General features: G+C 37.5%; 1 protein-coding gene across 3 annotated transcripts in view; it reads right to left on the bottom strand.

Moving 5' to 3' along the window:
- Nucleotides 1-24861, bottom strand: part of TENM2 (teneurin transmembrane protein 2) — a 545903-nt gene that overhangs the window by 87724 nt on the left and 433318 nt on the right. For all 3 annotated transcript variants that reach the window (XM_075056250.1, XM_075056251.1, XM_075056252.1), the window contains 2 exons: nt 22255-22356; nt 2352-2546 (listed from right to left, as the gene is read on the bottom strand). In XM_075056250.1, the coding sequence (XP_074912351.1) occupies nt 2352-2546; nt 22255-22356 (297 nt within the window). The remainder of the gene's footprint in view (nt 1-2351; nt 2547-22254; nt 22357-24861) is intronic.

Below are 24861 nucleotides of genomic sequence, written 5' to 3'. Positions count from 1 at the left end.
TAAATAAGATCAGATGATTACCTGCAACTGGAGAGACTCCACTTCATATTATGCCCTTTTTCCCATAGCTCTTGAATTAATGTGAGAAATATGTACAGAAGAAATGGAATTTTAGAGTACAAACATGATGCCTGGTTTTTATTTATTTGTAAATTAATTCATTGACTTATCTATTGCCCAATGATATATGCAAAAGGTTAGTTTAACCTTTCTTGTCATGTTATAGGCCCCTTCCAATTTTGCAGTCAATATCTCCTGCCTTTGTAATCCATTTATCTTTTTAAGAAAAAACTTAACCTTTCAAGCACCGTGTTGATTAAATAATGTATATCCTTTCACCTCACATAGTAACTCACCTTCCCCAAAACTTTGTTGACTGACAATGTTTTGTTGTGTTTCCAACTTTGAGTGGTGTTAACATGAACACCTTTACAAAAAGATATGCACTAGTTTGTTCTATAAACTTCTCTGGACTTGGTGATGTGTTTGTTTCACCCATTTCAAACATTCACCTTAGGATAAGCTGAATTAAGCACTACAAGAGCCTATTTCTCTTATAGGAGTGCTAAGGGATTCAAGAGGTCTAGCCCAGATATACCACAGCCATTCTAGACAACTGAAAGCAAGCAGCTGGAAATTACAATCAAGATGAGGGAGGAACTGCTTACAAAGTAAAATTTACAGAATCAAATGAAAGAAAGATAATTTTAGACCATCTACCATAGTCTCTCTAATAATACAAGCATTTATACGACAACACAAAATGTGACAAAATTTATATAACTTGATTAGACTAAGCAAACAATTGCAGTTAGTACCAGAAACAGAGCTTCTGCATTCCTGGGGTATAGACTGGATGTTGTAGAGCATGCTAAAGACAGTCTTCTTCATCTTTGATTTCGATGAGAATGCTAGCTATAGCAAGGCGTTTCAGATAATTTTTGAATATTTCCTATAATCACACACTCAGTGTGAACTGACAACTATCAATCCTAGCAGACAAAAAGGGCATTACAGAATTTTCCAGATATAGCTTAAAATGCAACCCATTAAAAACAATGGAAAACCTACTGACTTCAACTGAGTTCTTGGTTAGAGCTTTCATAACCAGTGTTGTGAAGCTTTCCTGGAAGGAGATGACAGGAATAAACTGAACAAACAGCTGCAGTGTTGGCAGTCCCACTAGGGAGGATCCTTGCTTTATTTTGCTTTTAGGAAAATAAGTTCACTCAGACTAATGTGAGAACTTGTCTTAAAGGTGATGACTGCAGTCCATGCCCAAAGAATAAAACCCTTAGTGGTTTAGGTCCCTCTAGTTTTCTTCCCTTTGTTTTCCGGTGGGATTAACAGCTGTTTACTGTAGGGTAAGATAAAAATCGATACACATGGTGGACAGCTCTGCTTTCCACTCAGAATACTCTATAGAGACTCTTTAGTCCTAAAACCATGCAAGCTCCAGTCCTACCACTTGAGTCCTCAGACTGCTCCTCCTTTTGGAAGATTAATAAGCTCTGGAATGTCATCAGAAAGTAGCTTGAACTACTACTGCTCTGAGGATGTGCCAAGGTATGCTAAACTGTCTATTTAGCAATTGTCTGGTGAGTTAAATTCCCTTTTAAAACCATACTAATATATTTTAAAAAGAAAAGCAGTTCTATTTGTGTAGTGCATTCTAACAGAAAACACTGTGAATAAAACCAATATCGAGCTTAATCTATGACCACATTTTGCATGGGTTATTTTGTTCAATTTTCTCATTCTATGTACACAAGGAATTGGACATTTTCAACATGAAGAGTTTTTCTGCATTTAAAGGACAGTTATCATTTGTGTGCACCATCTACCTTTCTTTAATCCCATATGATTGCAGATAACAGGAGTAATTTCCCTACATTAAGTCTGTAAGTAACATGGATACCTGTCTTTCAAATTTGTTTCATCAACTTCTGTCTTAGTAGTGACTGATATGTTTGCTTTGTGTGGAGCTGCAGCTATACAATTTTGCCTACCGCTGCTCCTTTTTCCTCTGCATTTCACATCTAAATTGTTCAATAAATATAATCCATAAAAAGAGATTCATCTTCACTCTTCAACAAAGGAATTATTCAGGTTTACTTGTGGCAGGCATACTTAATACTGCAAAACAATGTATACGGAAGGCCAGAAGTTTTGTCTGAACTTTGATACATCAAAAAAATTGTGAGGCATTACGTTTTTACCCCTCTTTTACAATATCCTGCTACAGTAGCTTTACATTTAAATTTTTATTCTGTTCTTTCCTTTTTTTCTACCCATTAAATATCTCCAAAACCCAGCAAACAAACTCACAACATAGAAAGAAAATGTCCTACCTTCTTCACAGTTTTCTCCTTTATAGCCAACAGAACAGACACAGTTCCCTTCGATGCAGGAACCATGACCTCCACATGAAGGATCAATACACTGGCTGATGGGTACATCACATTCTGGACCTTTCCAGCCACTGTAGCATAAGCAGGTGCCTTTAGAGTACTGACCATTGCCACTGCACAGAACCGGGCAGGCAGCTGGAAAATTGAATGAAAGAAAAACAGCATACAGGGTCATACATGTAGTCATGTAAAAGCGCACTAAAAATCCACTACCAAATACTTATACATATATTCAAAGATGTTAATTTTCTCGGGAAAAAAAACCTAAGATAATTTGTAGTAGTTCAGTTCTTCTTTTCCAAAGAAATTATTTGATTACTATTTAATAAAGCACGCATGTGTTGCACATTCTGAGAATACAGCTACTATTCTTTACAGACTGTTGATGTTTGGGATAACTAATGAGGTAATTTGAACAGATTTGAGTCTGACCTTACTCTGCTTTGTTCCACTAGGTAACATCCAATTTTCACAGATAGCAGAACACAAAACATTCAGTCCCCAGAACATTTTATTATACAGCATCTTTCTTATTCCGTAACACTTTTTTAATGTAATGTCCCCAAAATATTTTAGACCCTTTGACTTGTTTTTTTCAGTGTAAGAATCTTGAACACAGGAATAACACAAGCTTTCATCTACAACAAATGCACCTTGCCACCAATATCCCTGCTGAACCTTGTTTTCCCAAATCCCAGAGTGACTGCTTTTACCCTGTGTGTATTGACAAGAAAGCAGCATTAACCCTTATCCCTCCCTCTTGTATTATTAAGGGGCAAGACACATTCTGAGCAAATATTCATTTATGCAAATGAAGTGAAGCCTGTGAATAATAAAGGTAGTCAGCAGGTCTTGGATGCCAGGAATCAGATGTTGTATATATGCAGAGCAATGGAAAGAAACAAGTGTTTTATTAAAAGCCAGTTGCACATAAATGTTGCACTAAGGCATATTCACACTCCTATATGGCCACGTCTCCCCTTTGAACATGGCAATCTGTGAACTCACATGCCCACCAAAGACTGAATGTATGGTCACCAGCCAGAGAAATGGAAAAAATAACAGAGGAGTAACAGAAAATGGGAGTAATGAAGTGAATCTTTGAGAAAAGATACCCTTTCATGCTCTTCTCTCTGATGCAGTTTGATAAAGACAGAAAAGTATTTCCCTGTCTTTTCACCCTTCAAAGTAATTAGAAACTAACAGCTAGTTTTACAGTGCCAAAAATATACTCAAAAGCTACTATTAATCATTAAAAGGTTCTAATGCTTTCTTGCTTCTATTGTTCCTTTAACCTGAATGATCAAGAAGAACCCAAGTAATTGATTTCCTACAAAGAAATGTGTAAGTGTCCAGTTATACAACTTCTCCACTGTTCAGTCCTGTAACCCTTATTAATCTTAGCCGTCCAATTGATCTGCTGCAAAAACACATTCCAGGATAGTTTTTTTCAAGAATTTTCTAATTTGAACTGGGAAAAAATTGATCAGAAAAAAATATATTCAGATTTTTAACCTGAGATGTTAGCTAAAATTTAGAGTGCTGAGAATTATTTCAATTAAGACTACAGGTTGATGGGCCATATGTCAGGTGTATAATCTTTTTTAGCCTATTTTTTCTGCAGTAGAATAAGAACAAAATCAGTATGCTGAAGTTCGGGGTTTTTTTGCTAACCCTCCTCTGCCTTAGGGACATATCACCTGTCCTGTGGTAGCAATAGAACTTCATTCTACTCCATCCCTGGTGTTCTCTCTTCCTACAAGTGCTGTTCAATCTTTTTCTTCCTCACTCCAAAAATGAATACAAATCTGAATAAAATATAATTTCCAGCAGCAACTTTCTGACTTCAGATGTGACATATGTTCACAAGTGCTTTACTGAGTTCAGTGAAAAAGTTTCTGCTAAAGTTCTACTGGTTTTGCTTTTTTGCAGCTGGTTTCAGGATTAAGTTTACTGAACCAGCTGGATTGAATTACAATACAGACAAATATCCATTATGTCCATACTGCACTCTAGGACAGCCTATTTTACATCTTTCTGCATGTCATCCTCAAACACCCTTCCATGATATACAACACGCTGAACTAGTAGCAACTTCAATGCCATATGGCTAACTATTCCTTCTGTGTGCATGCATTACATCATGGAGCCTATCTCAGTTCCTCAGCATGCACTGCTTTTCACTGCCTAGGTATGCTAACTGCTGCTACTGCAAGTCATATAGGTGAGCCATAAAGGAAGGGATCAAACAAGGACCACTTCCACTCTTCAGGTACGAAGACCTGGGGGGACAAACAATTCCTTTTTCCATAACTCTCCATTTCACTGCAATTAATAGTCTTGTTTGGGCTGACATTGAAACATTTTCCCAAATCACTGTAAAAAAGGTAATAACTTCAGTCCTGCTCTCTTTACTTGCCATGGTGTAGAGGATCTGGAGGTGAGTGATCAGAAGGCAGCTTGTCCTGAAGACCTGGAGTAATCATGAGTGGCAAGCTTCTTGGTGCCACCTTCCACACCCTGACACATTGTAGAGATGCTGTCCCTTTATTTGGGCCTCATATTAACACAAAAATATCTCTCTCTAGAACAAGGTGCCTCTCAGCTCCTGTATGGGGTGGTTAAGCTTGCAGTTCCTTTGTTCAAGTCCACCACAGAAGGAAGTAATATTGTTAGATGCAAATTCCCTACATGCTTACGAGCCACTGCAGAGACTCGATGTTATCATTATTAATGGTTGCTCAGTGTGGATTCTTCAACTGCACTGGGACATGCCACATATGGCTTGCTTTTGCCCATCAACCTCCTCACCATGCTGTGATAAAGCTGCATAGACAGAAAAGGTCCCAGCAAAGCTAAATGAATCAGTAGGCAGTAGACAGTTTCTTCCGACAAACCACATTTGTTCAAGTAGTTATAAAGACAAAAAGTTAGACCTGACTTACAAGCTGGATACAAGTGAGGAATAGCTTTTTTTGTTTTGTTGTTTTACAGGCCAATATGGCACTCAACACCTGAAAGCACTTCTGTTCTGCAAACCTCTCCTCTGGAGTCAAAACTCAAATAAAGGCAATAATTCTATTTGAACAGCACAGTCTCCTGCAAGAGGGACTGAGCAGAAATAAATCCATTATTAAAATAAATAAGAAAACAAAACCAAAAAACCACATGCAATTTAGATGTCACCACTCTAGACCTAGCTAGATAATACTGTGCCAGCCACCTGCTGTAGAATTGCTTCTCTCCTCACCTTGCCCCTAAGTCTCATTAAGCAATGGGCAGCTGTGGTCCAGCTAAAAGAGATGTATATCTGCTATTTAGAACTTGTCTATGGGAAGGGCATTCTTAGCTCTGACTTTTGATCTGAATTTGCAGGGTTCAACTTCTGGGACACCAGAGACTGGCCGAGCAGAAGAAAGATTACTAGATGGTGCTGGGTCTTGGGCTAAAGAGCTCCCACAGTAGTTTTTCAGTGCTCCCTTATTCTGCTATGGTGCTTCAAGAATGTAAGTAAAGCTGAAAGCCATGTCACAGCTTTTCATTCCTCTCTTCATGCTTCTACCAGGTCAGAGGACTTGCTATGGTTCATAAATCTATTCAGTCCTTGTGAAGCTTATATAAAGTTGAACAGTAATCTGCTTTTAGTGGTCTGCCACAGCAGTATGCATTGCCAAGATGTTAGTGACACCAGAACTGACTTTGGACAAATGAGGGAATCTGTTATTTAACCTTAGGGATGAAATGAATACAGTTAAGATTAAGACACTTGCAACCTAAAGCCACAAAGTTTAATCTACAACCCTCTGCTGGAGTTATTCTATAAACTATATAACAGGAGTATCGCTTTGAGAATAAGAAAAGTGACAGAGGTTCTTGGTCAGATTTTGGCACTTCCAAGACTGCCATGTTACTCAGACATGTAAGCAAGAATGCAAGCAAGTGTAGGTTATAAGAAGCTGGCTTTTCACTGCTGTAACAAATAGCTCTTTATTAATGTTTCTGCTATGGGCTTATGGGCTGTCCTAAATGAGGAATAGAGAGAGAATCAAGCTGCTCTTCCATAGAAAACAGAAGCAAGAGGTCTAGAAAGAGGTCTGCTATGCTTATTTGCTAGACCATATTGCTGCAGGGCGAGACCAAAACAGTCCACTCTAAGTTTACATCCAGGTGGCTTCAATTAATGTGCGAACAACTCAAGAGTCATCTGGAGTTCTTGTTATCTAGGCCTGCTTATTTTCCCTGTGTGAAGTGGATGGCCCCTATTCCAGGATAGAATTGACTGTTCAAAGTCTGTTGAAGGAGTGTGAAGGAAGGTTGGTTTATGTAATGGAACAGTCAAGTTCCATCTCATTTCTGTGGACAGCTAGGTTGCATAAAGACAACTGCGTATCACACACCAGCACTGTCAAAAAGTGGACAGAGGTCTTCAGGAGCAGTTATGGCAATACTCAAGTATATTAAGCACAAGGGTACATCTCCTGAGTGAAGTTTGAATAAGCACAACAGGTATTAACCCTAAATGTGTTTTTGATGATGTGATTCTGCCCTTTACAAGCCTTCAAACAAAAGCAGACTAAGTTCGTAACATGGGTCTCAGTTGATCAATGGATACTACACACCCTTGAGTCCTGTAGGCTGCACACATTTAAGAGCATGAAGTGAGCAGGAAAGAGCAGCCAAACATCCCTCAAAGTTCTCTCTCTAAAGGTTATCTTTGCATAGGTATTCTGGAGTAATGTTAACATTCCCTGATGCATGAGGAAAGGTGATTTGATAACAGCCTGTTACACATGGACTAGGAGGGGAGATGGTAAGGGATAATGCCCAAATGGTCTGGCATCAAAAGCCACCATTTTGTCCAGTGACACTTAACACACAGGTATTCACACATACATACTCACCAGAGGTGTTCTTCTAGAGCATGGCAAGAAACCAGTAAAGGATATCTGAGGAGTCAAACTCTTGGAGGCTGTTGCAGACCTTGGTTTAGTTACACAGCTGCTTGGTTGAGAGGCCTTCCCCTGCTACTTGAAGTTCCAAACAGGATTTGAAGGCAGAGTTCTGGCTGGTTCCTCTTGCTGTAGAGCAAACATTACCCTAGTGCAGAGAGAGTCCTGTACCACTAGGATCTAGGCTGTCAGTTCTCTACTGCAAACTATTTTCATTTCCTCCTCATAAAAGAGACAAATTGGTATACTTCTCTTGAAAGTTATTTGAGTTTCTGGGCACAAAAATATGCAGACTTGAAAGGTTTTTGAACTTGCATCTGCAATGCTTCCCTGTCCTGGACCAGGTCACAAGCAGTGCCCTTATATTGCTCTTATTTTGCAAGCAGCTCAGTTTTACATCCAAATGTAAATTTTCAAACAGGGCATAAGAAGGTTAGCTTCCTTTGTGCCACCTACAGGCTTATTCAGAGCCTGGACAAGTTGTCAGGAGTCACCCCATATCAAGTCAAAACTTTTCCACATATGTACCACAAAATTTTGCGGTGAGATGCTCGTGGCAGGTTGGTGAGGGGAGTCACTGGTCTGGATGGACAAAATTGCATCAAGCCTGTTAGGGTACTGTTTGAGTAAGGACCAGAATGGTTGTATCCATAATGCTTGTAAGCCCTAATCTTGCGTATAAACCAGATTCTTCTCATCACAAGCTGGTGCACATAAAAGATGAGCTTGACTGCCTATTCACAATGAAAGCTGTAAGGAAAATTAGGACTGACTGTTGAAGTGTAAGTTTAAGGCTGCACTAACAGAGCACTTAGACGCCATCTAAAGTGCCCTTACATCCTAAGTACTGCTAACTGTTCCATCAAACAATTTTAACAAGATTATCTGAAAAGTTAAAACTCATGGAAGAATGTTCCCTGATTGAACACATAATTGGACAAATTCGTGGAATGAAAATCTACAAGGCTACTATACACAAAGAGACATTGTCTACTGTAGGAAGTCCTAACACAAGTTATCTCTAGAACTAAAAGAATTTACTGGAGAAGCATCAAAGACAGGTACATTTTTTACTCTTCCTCAACTATCTGCTGTATGCCACCATCAGAGCTGAAATCCTGGGTAAAATGGAATTTTTGTCTGAGCCATTACAGCTTTACTTCTGTAATATAACCTGTATACAAACACATACATTCAGAAAAAAACATTCTGAAGGGACACTATTTATACTCCTATAAGAGTAAGATATGTTCACCCTTGTTGAACTGTACAGAACTTTGGCAGACCTAAGAGAAATAAAGATTATTTTTATCTGTAGATGTTCCTGTTTAGGAGGAGGAAGTGAGTTTCAGTCCCGAATCTTTTGCTAAAGAGCACAAATTAAAAGAAATGTGCCTGACAGCATACACACTTACAAAACTGCATAAGGATCACCTTTTCTGTATATGTGGTCACGTACTTGTACATCTTATTGGTCTACAGTAACTAGTATGGTTCAACAGTGGAGGGTATGCACTAATATTAGCATGCAGATCACTTGTTGAGGTTTACACAAAGTTCGCCTGGGGTCACACAAAAACTTGGTTCTACTTCCAAACATATGGACACATTTTGAATCTTCTCATCAAGAAGAATTTCTGAATTTTTTGAGTCTGATTTTGACCAAACAATTCTTCCCTATACTCATTAGTGCAAGTCAGCGCAGTGTCCCTAAGCTTGGGGAAGTCATTATGTATCACGAAACAGAGTAAATGTTTTTCAAGTCTTTAATACAACCATATTAACATTCTATAGCTGTCTCAAAAATAATCTGAACGCACAGACTGGGCAGTTTTCATACACTCTTTGGACAGAATTGCACAAATTCCTAGTTATATAAAAAACCAAAATACACACTAGCACAATAGAAATCAAGTTGTTCTTTGTTTTACTGACCACCAGAAATTGTACTGAAGGCAGATGTAGGTCAAATTTTTTGCCGATGAACCTTACCAGTGAATCTTCTGGGTGCAGTTCCTCTAGGGGATAATTAATTCAGACTCTGTAATAGCTCACACTTGGACTTCCTTTTAGCAGAGATTAAGCTGCTACTGCTGAGAGATTATGCATGATTTTGCCAGTATGAAAGAAGAGGGATTACTGTTTATGACAATCTAATCTGAAACCAATAAATGCATTCCAGGTCAGCTCCAAACTGGAGTAGAAATACAGGAAAGATGGAAAACCATTGTCATTTATAACCACCTGGTTCCAGATACCTAAAAATTATGAATAGGGTCATATCATACTGGCATTTTTCTGGTTTTGGTTTTTATCTTGGTGATGCATATCTAGCATTTAGTTTAAAAATGCTAATTTTTCTTCAATGGACAAATTAGATTAAGATCCAAGCAGGTGAAGATGTATTTTACTGATGCTAGAGCTGAATCCTACTACAATTGTATACCAAAGCCCTGAATAATTTTAGATTCACTCCAAAAGCTATAACCAAGCTCTTGCCTACAGTTAACCTCCTGAAGTGAAGTTATACCTATTTAGATATAAACAATCTTAATTTCTAAATGGCTTAAAGTCCACAAAACCACTAAAACCAAAGGACTTGCAAACGTTTGCATTTTAGAAAATCAGCCCAGATATTTAAGAAGTTAACTTCTGACAACCTGATTCAAACTGTTGGCTGTTGACTTTACATTATTATTACTTTAAACAAAACAGTACTGAAACATAACAAATTATGACATCTCTTGTTACACCAAGTGTTTGCCCATAAGATATTTCTGAAAATTAGGAGACGTTAAATATACGAGTATTCTTATTTGTAGCTTCAAAATGCAATTGTTTTGTTTGATAACACTTTCCTTCATATTTTATTTTTAAACCTATTTTAATCAGTTGGGTGCCCATTTCACTACTTGTCTGCAAGCTTATTAGTTTTAACTGGAGTTCATTTATGGATATGAAAATCTGAAATAATTTCTAAGACCACTCCATGGTTTACACTGTTTCACTTTCCCTAGTTTATGCTATTTTTATGCTGCTTTTCTGGCAAGAAGCTTCCCCACCCCTAGCAAACTTAGCCCTAAGAAAATAATTCTGGAATGGGAGATTGAATGAATCCAGGACCATTTTCTCTCATCTGTTCTTTGTGCCTCAGAAACCTGATATTTGCACGGTCAGGAAGAACGGTGTTTGACTAGACTGCCTGCTCTTCAGAGGTCACTAACTTCCGTCAGGCTGAAATGTTCTCAAGAACAGTGACAATTAGGAAGATCTAGAACACCTTTTAGGTTGCTCTAAGACCTTGTGCTCTTCCAAGCAGAAGTCATCTTGTAGAAATTCACCCAGAAGCAGAAGAATGAACAACTATGAATAACTGTTACTGACATTATATGCTTTATTAGTTACCTCATGAAACTGTTCACTTTGACGACAGAAATTATTTAATTAATTAATTAATTAAATGATTTAATTAATTAATTAATTAAATGATTTAATAGTAGTGTTACTCTATGCTTGCAGGCATCAGGTCAGTATTAGGAAGAAATGTACAGCCCTTCATAGTAGTCATGCTCTACAATCCTTACTTCAGTTGCCCAAACCCAAGCCTTACCAAGATCCCTTGTCTAGCTCTGTCAAACTGCACATTAGTAAGCAAGAAAGAGATTCACAGAAGAATTTCTAGAAGGACAAAAAACCCATCAGGTGTGTCAAATCTCTGACATTCAGAAACCATTTGGGGAAAGCAGCACACGCTGACTTAAGCACTAAAGTATGGATGCTTTAATTAATCCGGGGTGAATTTAATTGCTTTAGTTAAGTGGAAATCGGGTTAAAAATGATGCAGAGCATGCTGGGGTGTGTTAAAAACATGACATATGAGTTGGATGAATCGATAAATTAAAAGTGCACAGATGTTTTAATTAAACCCAGGAAAGTTAACGAAGATCACTAGAGACTTTTAAGCCTATGATTAATTCAATTCATTTAAAATACCTGTAGAGATATGGGGATGCCTCCATTTGGGGAGTTATAGAAGTTCTCAATCAATAAGTACTTAAGCTGTTCTATAAAAAAAATGGCAGGATTTTTATAGAAATGACTGAACAGCACTAATTGCACAATGAATATTTACATTCTTCTGAACACTCAGCAAACTTTTGCTTTGGCCAAAATTTATCAGAAAGGTCATAGTTTTTCTCATTGCCTTCAGTGTGACCTTACCTGTCAAAAAGACAACACTTGCTGTTCCCTGCTCTACCATTCTACAAAGTATCTATTTCCATTAGATAACTGCTTTGGTTAGAACTATTACAAAAACATCATATGTAAGAAATATGAATATGTCTTCCCACACTATCTAGCAGCAATTTCAAGAACCACAGCAAATTTTTAAAATTATCTCTTTGGGGTTAGTCACTTGATACAAGAAAATTTTGCTTCATGAATAGACCCTTATAATATTCTTGATAACAATAACAATGCAGTCTGTAAGAATAGGGAAAATAAAAATTAAGCAGGTGTCAGATATATTGAAACTAATTTAGTGGTGGATTGAAAGGGCTGAAGTCCCATTATTGCTAGCATGAAGATGAGCTAACACAATCTAGCTAACCATCAACAAAGATCTAAGTCTTAGTTCTCTAAAGATATTGGAGTCCTGAGGGGGGAGAGGAAAAGGCCATTGTACTGTCTCATTGGAAAAGCCACAGCTGAACATAAAAAAGATTTTCAAGTGGCATAAAACAAACTGGAGATAGAAAAGAGGACATTTGAGTTCAGCTAGACACCTGAAAAATCAGCTAGCTGTGCCAGGGTTCAAATGTCATGAGGACTTTCTCTTGCCAGTACATTCTGGATTCAACACTTTGTCAGCCTGTTTGTTCCCCCTCCACTATTGAAGAAGCTCTGCAACTATCACTACCTATATTAAAGGAAAGATTGCAGCTCTCCATGCAGTACAGTAAGATGATTCACGAAATGGTAGTTTGATTTGCAGCCAATCCCGTTAGGGTCCTCCCTATCTACTACATTGTTAAAGAGCAGCATGGTCCAATTTCTTTTTCATATGCATCAATGCATTCAAGGAAATGGAAGTTCCCCTGCACTGGTTCTGGTTTACCACAGGAGAATGTGACTGATCAGTTTGCCATATATTTTTGTGCCTTTGAAAACAAAGGGGAAAAAAAAAAAAGAGGGAAGAATTCTTTTCAACTCTCTGCATGATACATGGGATTGGAGGAAAATGTAGATGGTGGATATGCATGTCCTGAAAACACTGTCTTGCAATCTAAAACTCTTTTTCTGTGGGAACTAGTTACACAGAATCAGAGCTGTGAAATTCCTACTTTAGATATAAGCAGTGAAGTTGATACAACTACAAGCATGTGCAGAGAAATACATTTTACTTTCTACCAACAGATGGAAATAAACAGATGTTGAAATAGACTACTGTCACAGACACATATGTAGATCTTCATTTGTATGTCTTGATAACTTGATCACTAGAAAAAACTGAGGAAGAAGGGAAAACTAAACTATTTTGGAGGTTTCAGTAGCTATCTCAGTGGAAAGAGCCAGTGAGGAAGCAAAGAGATGGTGCTTCAAGCTCACAAAAAGCAGCAGTAGGGACAAACACCAAATACCAGAATTATCCTTCCAAACATCTGTGTTGTGATTCATAACAGCGAAGCACTAACAGCATGAAGTCATTTATGCATCTAGAAAAAGAAATAAAAAAGTGAAATATTTCTTCAAATATTTTTGGTAAGATTTTACACCATTCCCAATGAATGGTGTAAAAACTATTACTTCTCTGGTAATGGTTTAGCTCTGGCTAAATAGCAGTACAGCAGATGTAGGATTGCATCCATAGGCTGCAGTATTCAGGGTATTTAGAACCCAGACTGGTTTGGTCTCATTTTAGTTACTACTATTTGCCTTATTAAATTTACCAGAAAAGATTTAAATCATAACATGATTAATTGCACAGTTCCACATTATCTGCAGATATTTAAACATTTTTCTACATCCAAATTAGAAAATCTTTTGTTTGTTTGAGAAAGCGAAAGGGGATGACAGCTAACTGAATTTAATCTCACCCAAAGAGGGTCTAAATATAGGAAAAGATCTAAATTACAGGTTCAAATCTAGATGGAATGTAGATAAGAAAAAAGTCATGCACGTTGAAATCTGAAGCTGTGATTTAGGACTGTTTCTGTTATTCAGGGATGTCAAATGTCTAAGGATCTCTTAACAGCTGTATTTCTAGATTGTGATTTACAATACTACTTATTCATGGTTGCTTCAATTACATTTACCACCACCGCAAGGACTCCAGGATGATCCCAACACAACTGTCAAAGACAAACTCTTAGAACTTAATGAAATAAACAAATACCAGTACCAAGTCCATGGAAACAATGCAATCTAAAAACAAAATGTAGATTGCAACACAATTAAATAAGCTAACCAATTAAACACAAAAACAAATTACAAAGCATACATCACAGTGAGCACAATTCAGCTACAGAGTACAGTTAGAGCAGTAAGATTCTTAGCCACCAATGGAATATTATAAGATTGGAAGAAAGATTTTTGGCTTGCCAGGAACTAAGCTGCACAATGGTTTGTGTCCTGCATGTATTTGTATGCATGCCCACCTCCTTGCTGCACTGGGAACATTTTGAAATATTCCATTTATTGGAATCCATTGAAACAGAAAACATTTGTGCAAATAGATGTGCTGTTGCTGCACATGTATAAGAAGGAAAGAAAGATAAAGTGAAGTAACTGATAATAGAGTGGGCTCTGAAAGCAGCTGAGAGAGATCAAATGAATGTACCCAGCTTTTAATAAGTATGAACATATTACTATAATACTGTTGAAGAAAAATCCATTAATAAGATTTTACTGTGTTTCCATATGCTTTCCATCTTGGACACTTCCTTATCATACTAAGCCAATAAAACTTGGTTCCAGTTTGTAGGCCTCAGCTACAGCACTGCCTGTGGCTCTGTCTTTGGTCTCTGAATTTCTACAGGTTGGGTAATGAGTGATCAGATAAAGATGCACTAGTGCTCACTGAAATCAGAGACTCACATGAAATCAGAGACTCACAATTACTTACATGCCCTCTTCTTTCTACCTATCATGTTTTGTCCAGCAGTGGCATTAGCAACTTTTCTCATTTTTTTCCTTCCTCCTTCATTACTGAATTCCTCAGCATTACCCATGTTTTCCTTAATCCTTTTAGCTTTGTCTTCGAAATTTTCTCCTACAGAAATAAGTCTGCCTCCTTAGCTGCACCACTATCCTGCAAGATCTTTGGGAAGTTATACAAAATTGCAAGTTCATATGCTGCAACATGAATTTAGAAACATATAAAAGGGCAATGCAATCCACAGGCACAAATTTGGCTGTATGTTTACTGGTGGTTTAATATAGAAAACAAACGCTAATTAAGTTGCTATACTAGATGTAAGTATTTGGTATATTTAACAGCATTAAATAGATATCTTTAAAATTTTAAAGCATTTTTGCTGCCCTGTAAAGGCACAACTATAACAGACAGAAGGAAGGATGTGCTTCTAAACAACAGGAGCATCCCCACTTGAAATTATTCAGGACAAGCTCTTCTGCAGATAAATTGTTTATAACCCTGAATTCAGTGCTGGAATCAGCTTTAAGAACAATAAGAAGTTAATATTTTGCCTGTTGAAATTCATATTTTTAAAGTCTGTTTTCTCAAATATTCACAATGCTAAAAGTAGCTCTGGGTCCTATTTTAACTTTGTAAATATTCCCTTACAAATAATGAGAGGATATGAAGCACCAATTCTAGCCCGGCGCAGGCTAGGGAGTAATCTGAGTACTCTTATATCACCATCCTGTTACTAATAGTGCATGCCTTACAAACATCTGCTAATCCTCACATTTAATCTACAATGTACTATAGGGACAGGTACTTATTTTTAAGAGTAATGAAATGTTAGGATGCTAAATTACTTGTGTTGTAACAGAAATTTAACAAGGTATCTGTTCTAGAATTCTGGAGTCCAGACTCTCCAGTCCCCTGTTTTTACCTCTAGTCTCCAACAGAGTTCATGAGGATTGATGAGGGAAGCTGCAGACTAGAAACGATGGTTCCTGTATTCTATTCCTTGTCACACTACTGGCTGGATGCCTTGAGCCCCTTTTGGAGCCATGACCACTAACAATCGGAGAGAATTCAGCCTGTGACCCCTTCAGTTCTTGGCTCCTGTTTAAATTGCCAATTAGAAAGAGTTAGAGTGGTGGATTTTGTGTTGGCTCTACTTGTCTACCTGACACTGGATCAAAGCTACTATCTCATTTCATGCAGGCAAGCTAGCAGCTGATGGACAGCAATGACTGTCAATCATTGTCAAAATAGGTTACATGTCCATTTATTTATTCTGTAATTACTTTAGGCACAGTTGATGGCACAAAACCCTTTTCAGAGTGTACTGCAGTTGCATAAAACTAAGAAACTGAGGGCAGGCAGGCAAGCACTGGCCTGTGCATAGAACTCATTGGAAGGCAAGCAAGGACATGATCAGTTTGCCAGAAATGAAAAACATCTGCTAATAAAGTATGAGACTGGGAAAACAAGAAGAAAATTTATAACAAAAGCATTTTAAGGTACTGAGTCAGAGAGGAGGGAACTGCTGGAGAGGAACATTGCCAAAGACAGCCTTGTTTGTTCAAGTATCAAAATCATGCTTCCACCCACTGTGAGAGAAGATTTGAGTGACAAGCCAGAGCTGTGCTGCTGCTGCAGCACATACATAAGTTGGCACACATACACACATAAACACACAAAACCCCAAAACAAACCCACCCAGAAAGAGATACTAAGAGAAAAGCTGATCACGTTGAATGTTGTCATCTACAAGAAAGGATGTGAGATATGTGTGGGTGACAGCTCATGAATGCAGTATTTCCAAAGAAAAGCACACTTTTTTTCCTTTCATGATTACTATGTAAGTGATGATACATGCTATGATTATGAACAAATAAAACGCTTACCAATAAAGTTGTTATTTCTCTAATTTCTCTCCTCTCTCTAACCCACTACTTCTCAGACCTCCCTTGCATTCTTGCTCTATCACAGTGGACAATACCATCATTCTACCAGTCATTAACGTTCCTAATCTGGATGTTATGTTTGACTCATCCATTTCCTCACCTCACATTCAGGCTTTGACAAAGTCCTACAGATTTATTCTGCATTGCATCTCTTTCTCAGAATTCTTGCCCTAGCTTTCAGCAAATAAAATCTACATTAAATCAACACCTTTTTCCTCCAGCATCGATAAACTCAGCCTTTTTCAGTTATGTCTGTGTGCAACATTGATGCAAAAATCACGATGTTAATCTGTTAATCTAACCTTCAGCTATGTCACTTTTCTTTCCCAGTCCTTTTTCAGGTCCTTTCCTCTTGTCACATGGAACAGGAACTTCATGCTTCGACTTCATTTATGGACCCACTTCACCCCAGAGTGCTCACTGCTAGAAATGGACTTCAGCCTCTCTGTAACTTACAATGCTTTTGAAAGTAAAATTTAAAAAGACCTTTTTTGAGCTCTTTCCTATGCTCTGTCTCCTTTGGAGGGCCCATTTGCACTCCATTATCCACATGATGTTATCTATCTGCCCCACTATTCCTCTTTAAAACTGCCTTTTACCACTGTTCCCCCAAACTGACAAAAGTCACACTGCCGGTGTGTTTATAACACTGTGTATCACATTTTTCCCTTGCATCTCCACATCTTTCAATTGGTTCCCATCCATTCCCTTTCAACTTGTATTGACATGGTAAATTCCTGGAGGTAGGTGCTGTTCTTACCTATTTGTTTTGCTTGTAAAGCACTAACCACAATAGATTACCTTTAACAAGTACTATTGCTCATGGCAATCTCTTTATAATGCCATAAAAACGGTGTTTTTCCTATACTATTGTTCCTCTCCTGCTCTTTTCTCTGCCAAAAAAACAATCTGCTTTGGGTACCATCATGTTTAATCCACTCTACTTCACTTGTCTGATCTATAATCTGTTATTGCATAAATTTGCAGTGAGTCACTCGAATAGTGCAAGACACACATTCACCATTTTGACTGTGCCATGGAAGACCTGAAGTGCTGCCTCACCACGGGTCCCATCTCTTCTGTCAGGCTATGAACTTGTGCAGGACAGGCAAAGGAGAAATGCTATTCAGTATCACGCCTCACCTTTCCCTTCAAAGTCCAGTGAGCTTCTGTCTCCTTGCACTCCTTGCAGTTCCTAAAATTTCTAGCCAAGTTATGAAGGCAAATATCATTTTCCTTACTCACATAGAGAGGAAATACTAACTCCTATACATTACCACTATATGCCGAACACCGTTCAGTCATGTGGGTCACGTGCTCTACAGCAATGAACCGAGTACTGAATTATTCAGCAAGATGCACTCCAAAATTCATGTTTTCCCCACTGCACTCACTTCCAGAACCTCTTATGCCACTGGGAGCATTCTGGACATGGCACTAAGAGAATAGTTTCAAGCAGAGTATTCAATGGACAAAAACCCATTACTTTATGCACTATTGCCCGAGCAATAAGCCTCTGAATAACCTCAGAGCAAGAAGAGTCCCAAACAACTGAAATTTGAATAACAACTGAGAAAAAGCAAGAGTTGCTACTTCTAGAAATTATACCTTACTTACCTAATAATTGACAGCTTTTTACATTTTTATACAGAGATTAACAGTACACACATAACAAAGAAAATGGCAGCGGTAGGAACTCTTATTGTGGTGCAGGCAATCATCAGAAACAGCAAATCCATTAGAATAAATTTAAAAAGAGATAGACTACACTTTACAGCTTAGTAACTATTTCAAACTAAATAGATGTTGCAAAAGAAATAAAAAGAAATTTTAAAAAACCTACCCTTCTTTTTATACTTATTAAAGTGGCGCCGTCCTTTGCCAGTAAGCCAAAAACAAACAGAATGAAAATAAAATAATGAAAAACCCACACAAGGAGAACAGGAAAAGAAACTGTGAATAACATAAATCTGAATCATTAGAGTTCTTAAAATCAGATTAAAAAGTCAACTGATCAAACATGGCACAAATTTCTGGTTTAAAAAATCCCAAAGCCTTCAATCCATTTAGATTAAAATATTAAACATGTTTCTTATTACATTGCATAATCAACTAAAAGTATCTGCTAAATGGCAACTTCATGGCAGCTGACATGAGCTACTTGACTCAATTTTTTTCCTTCTTTCACAGATTGGACACCATCTCTTAACAGGCTATGCTCATCATGTCAATGTAGAAATCCCATGTGATGGCACATTGTTTCACCTTTTCAGATTAGCTAAATATGCTTATGATGCAAATCCTAGTATTTTAAAATGGAGGATTAAAGAAGGCTCTAAGCACATTTGCAAAACAGTATATGACAGTGTCTTTGGAAGTATTTTTGTTAAAGGAGTGGAAGAGTTGCATGCCCTTCAAATATATTATGAGACGAAACGAAATTATAGCCAACTCTGAGTCACTTCTAGAAACCCAACTCATTGTAACACCGAACTCTACAAATGGTGAAAAGCAGGACACAACGAAGGATGCCTGCTTGCAGATTTACCACAGAACTTGGCAGCTGAAAGACCAAACTATTATCAGACATTAACAGTGGGAACACTAAGTAAAAAGGACATCTTGATATACTTGGGTGGTTATGTCATAGAGGTTATAGAAAAATAGAGATGAATATAAAAAAGTGACAATACACCAAAATAACATAATCATAGCTGCATGTCTGATTCTTTAATCGATCCTTGGCCATAGCATTGCTTCTTATCAATAACTCCTACAGATAATTGTGGACAGGTGGTTACTCACAGTGCAGTTCAATTTACAGCAAATCTTCCACTGGCTTTAACTATACACATTTTCTTTATCAGGATACATCTCCACCCACTGAATTATCTTTTGATTATCAGACTTTCTTTTTCTTTATATGCCACATTTTATCCAGATGAGATTAAAATGTATCATTAGCTTTTTCATGTGTTAGATGGAATTCTTAAGTAGGTTAAACTCCAGATGATTTCAAATCCTTGCCTGGGCAAGGATGGAGTAAATCTGTTGATACTGGCTACCTGAGAATAAGTTATTTCCACAGATAAGAGTGAGAAATATCCGCCCCCCCCCCAGTATTTCGCAAGAGTGCTTGAGAAGGTGAAATTTCCTCCACTTCACTCAGGGTATGACGGTGTATTTCAGCCTGTAGGTTGGGCCAAAAGTTCATCTCTTTCTAGTAATTTTCATGGTATTTTCCTGGAGCTAATGGATCTGAAGTCGAATCTGTGCTGTCTCTCACAGATTTCCTTCATTTTTATCTTTTAGGACTACATGTGTGGAGTAAAGTAACAGAGGGAGTACCTGTGCACTGCAAATAGTTTGCAGATAACTCCTCTCAGGATTCATTCCCTCTAATGCCCTTAAGATCAGCCCTGTAACAGGGGATTCACTGGTATAATGGATCACGCTTCATATCTATCAGACTTGGGTTTCACCTAATGTGAAGCTCTTAGACTGCTGTGTTATTGCATGAATCAAGTTCTAAAAGCCATCTGAGGAGCTTGTTCACATTTTCTCCACATTTTTCTATTTGAGTCTTGCCTCAAACTGTTTTACAGTGGAGAACTGAGACATTGAAAGATGTGTTGCTAGGGAAATAATAATAATGAAAAAGTCAGATGGAAATAAAATCATTCTCCTTCCATACTTGTGACAGCTTAAATATAAATTTAACATTACGGTAAATGTATATAAAACATGTGTCCATACATACAATATGCTGGAAAAGATTTAATTCTCTATCTTATTCTACTGTGTTTTACCATGCATACAATCCCAGTTTTGATTTCTGTCTTCTGAAACTGCTCTCGCATATAATCAGCATTCAAGTAAGCAGAAAAATCTGTGGACATGAGAGCAGGCATGACAGTGCCTGTGAAATGGGTGAGGCATACAGCTCTGACACCCTAACTCAGCCACACACTTGTGGGTATGTCTCATACTATAAAGATGTGCAGCTGTGTGCTTGCACAGAAACACGAGAATTCTGTCAACACACCTATTTTGTCATTTTATGTCGTTTTTCAAGCTGCTTTGTTCTTTAGAAATACCATGATGTCTGACAAGAAAACAGTAGAAGACTTGAAAGAAGCTTCCAAGAAACCGTTTCTGCTTTTGAGGGGAGAGAGACAACACAGAAAGGACAAAGCAGGAAGCAGAGGGAAGGTACTGAGGGGTAGGAGAAGCCTGACAGATACAGTTTGACAAGTACCCTATAAAAAAGCTATTTATCTGACATAGCCTGAATGAATTATTTTCTAGCATTAACACAGAATACAGTGGTACACAGAGGTTCAGTACACAGTGCAGGATTGCTCCACAGCTCAAAATGCAAATGAGTTGATTTAATGGCCATGTATGTGTGAAGAGTGGCAGTGAAGCACACAGTCACTGCATGCATACTTTCACAGGTTAACACCACAGAAATGCATATAGCTGTCAATGTGTATTTATAGCACACATTATCACACCATTTACTTTGTAATATACAGATATCTCCTCTATATATTTGCCAAGTGTCTTAATTTCTCAGGTAATCAAACAACATGCATGCTGTATTTGAAACATTCTTTAAAATGAGTAGGGCTAGCACTGAAATATCATCAAGGCCATTGGGGTTTGGGTTTTTGTTTGTTTGTTTGTTTGTTTGTTTTTGTACTGGGCCACCTTCAAGAGCCAAATACAGAGACACAAAATGGAAATTACTCGCTCCAGTACAACTATAATAGCTATTCAAGGAGTATTTCATAGACACCCACGGGTATGCTGGATGCCACCCTGCTACACCAGTGAAAGAGGTGTGGTACAACAAACTGTCCTCAGGACTGGATCGGGAATCTAAGAAGAAATAAGCACGTTCCTAAGGCCCTTCAAGGCATTTCAAAAAGCTTTCAAACACCAAGTTTTCCCCCTTTGAACACTAACAACCCTATTCCTGTGGAAAACCATTGTAAGCATATGATATTGACAGTGTGCCTACATCTCACACAAACTAAGAACGAAGCAAACTGTAAAATGTTATGACTGTGCTCAGGAACAGCAGGAAATACAACCAAATAATTGAATTTAGACAACATATGTGCTACTAGCTGTATAAACTAAAGAGGTCCTCCTTTATGAATCTTCTCCCTATGACAGCTATCCCAGACTCTCAGAAAAACTTTGTAAACACATGCTGCCAATCCATAGATGTCTTTTAGATTTCTGTTTAATCCTTAATAATCATGCATCTCCCAGTTTTATTTGTAAAAATTTATAATCGACGTTTAAGAAAAGGTTTATTTTAAGACTTTATCAAGTCCTACTTATTTTCCTAAAAAAGGTGAATTTCCTTTGGTCAAAGAGTAATTGTATATGCAAGAAAGATGCTATGTACTAGTAGTAAGGTTCAGCCAAGCCAGAATATACATTACATGCTATCAATGAAGTTAATCAGTCTTCTGTTGCAGACAAGTTAATGATTATCTGAAAGCATTGATGATAATTCATCCACTTTTACAGAAAATAAATCTTTTCTGCCATTTCTGCCTACTACCTTTGACACAAAAAAAGTTGTAGTTATGCAAGCTCATCAGCAATGCAGGATACTTCCACTTGATCATATTTAACTAAGAGATCTAAGAAAAAAAATGTATATTGATCTATTTGAATCTAGCTTGGACCCATGCTAACTAGCAGGCACTGTAGATCCATACATCACAAACACACACTGTGGTTATTTGTAAACACAGGAAAAATGATACCTTTAGCACAATCTGCTCCATGAAATCCTGGAAAACAGTGGCAGACACCTGATACACACTCGCCATTCCCATGACAATTACGTGGGCAGTCTTGCACTGAATCTGAAATATAAGCATCACAGGAACATTAGTTGGTTCCTATTTAGGCTACAAATTCTTTGCTTAATTTTTCTTCAGTTTATTTTGTCTTCAATACTTAGAAGAACAATCTCTAATAATATTAACACCACAAAGTTCTGGTGAAGCAGAAAGGTACCAAGATTTATGGCAGCATGAATAAATGTAGAGACCTAACGAATGACTAAAGTTACATATTAAGTCTATGGGCACCATTAGAACTCAAAGTCTTCTGATAGTGCTCAAGACCTCTGTTCCAACAGGTAGACAGGACTGCCTGTTAAGACCTCTACAGCTTACGTTTGAATTCATATTATGTAGCAAACATAATGCTTCACCAGGAAAGCTGACAATCTCCCTTTTGCAATGAGACTTTGATCTTGCACAACCACCCTTCCATGTGAAACTGATTATCCCAGGGAGTGTATCTTCTTTCCCTTCTACAGACATTTAAAGCCTCATTAATTAAGCTGACCCAAATATCTGCTGAACTTGACAGAGGAGCTCTTTTGCTCCAGCACATATTCTTTATCCTAAAATAAAGATGAATAAAAAAGGTGCAAGTAGCTACGCGAGAGGATGAAGAAGAGGTCTATAAAAACAGAGGACAAGGTTTGACACTAGAGTTTAAGTGACTGACTGAAGTGTTGATGACTTCAGTAATCTGAGAAGAGTAAGTACACCAGCCTGATGACAACATTTCAGCTGTACTCATTTCCCACAATTTCTGTTATTATTTGGATAATATATATACTACTTTGCATAATAACAACCTAGAAACAAAATTCCAGTTTTACAATTAATTCTTAAAATCACTTTTGTTTGAAAGCTGTTGGATTTCAGTGGAACATATTTTTAGTACTGAATTATTGGAACAAAAATCTAATTAGAATGTTGTTACTTTTCACTATTACTCCCTGTTGTTGTGAGACCTATGGTCCCAAATGAAATGGCTCTGTCAGTCCCAGACACCAAACAAATAGCAGCTGTACAAGACAGAAAATGAATTTTCGATTTGGAACTAGCAGAACCATACAGAGCTTTTTTTCTGTCAAATGAAACTGAAAAGAGGAAAAAGACTCAAGCACAACTTTAAGTCTAATTTCACAGTTGCAGGACACTAAATAAAAAAACCTCTAAAGCAAATTTTCAAAGACACGTCATTAGCTTGGCCTCTTGAAATGATTCATGTAAACAATGAAAAGAAAAATTGAAATGTAATGCTCAAAGATATCAATTTGTCTCATGAAGAAGCTTGTCTATAGATTTATTCATTATTTTGCTTCATGGCACACAAAAGCATTTTCTATGTATTCAAAATCATGGTAAATTTAGTATTGTCTGGAGTTAACATCATTTGTTATTCTTTCTCCTCTTTCACATCAAAGAAACTTTCAGCTGTCTCAGATCCTTTGATTATGAAATGTCTGATACTAGGTGTGTGTAGAAGAACCTCTGAACTGGATAAAACACTATACTTTTCTCTACGTTTCAGTCCAATTACTATTATTGCACTATCAAGTAGTCTACCTGACTATTAGACCTTTCATGCTCTTGAAAGCTGTAGCCTAGACCAGGCAACTCTTTTAAGGGCGGCATATCATATCTGAAGGTTTTCTACGCACAATAGGGGCATAACAAGGTATAAGCACAAATGTTCTTGTTGGTTTTGGAGAATTAGAAAAAGGCTTCTAAAAGCAAATATGCAAATATATATATATATTTATATGAACATGCATAGCACCTAGTAACTCTTACAAAACCACATATAAACTATGGAAAGAAGATAATTTTTTCATCTTAACTAAGGTTAACAGAAACAATTATATTAATACGTAATGACACATTATTGGCCACCCTCCTACACCCTTTGGGACTTAAGCCAACAAACTGAATTTTATACTCATGTAAAAGGAAAAAATTAAGCTTCATATCATTAATCAGGCAAGACTGGAAAAGACCTCCAACTATTTTTCATCAAGCCTAAAAACTCACTTGGACTTTTTTTGCAGTTTCTCTTTCCTAAACTAACAGGAAATACAGATTTATACAATATAGTGCCATTTAACACTTCACCAGCCAGGAATACCATATACGCTATGTCAATATTTGTTATGCCACTGTGACAAGATATTCAGCAAAGTTCATCAAGTGCTTCAAATTTCAACAAATCTTCTAATAAAGCTTGGAGAATTTAGACTCAGTTTGATTTTCAACTAAATGTGACCCTGATCTCCTAACAAAACCGCAGGCTTCTCAGATCATAGGCTAGATGTTCTTCTGCTCTTGATGCCACCATGTTGAGGAAATGACCCACTATTGCATGAGTAGTAATCCATAAAACAGCGTATGGCTAATTAACTGACTCAGTTACTCTCTGGGGTTACTGCAAACAATAACCCCATTTGCAGGTGTCAGGTTCTTGTGCTGTCTTTCTACTAAGATTAAACAGTTCTCCTGTTGGATACTGTTCCACCTGGGTGTAAAGAA

This window comes from Buteo buteo, chromosome 24, assembly GCF_964188355.1.
Source record: "Buteo buteo chromosome 24, bButBut1.hap1.1, whole genome shotgun sequence".
NCBI lineage: Eukaryota > Metazoa > Chordata > Aves > Accipitriformes > Accipitridae > Buteo > Buteo buteo.
The sequence above is the reverse complement of the archived record's forward strand: the minus strand, read 5'-3'. Positions and strand labels throughout refer to the sequence as shown.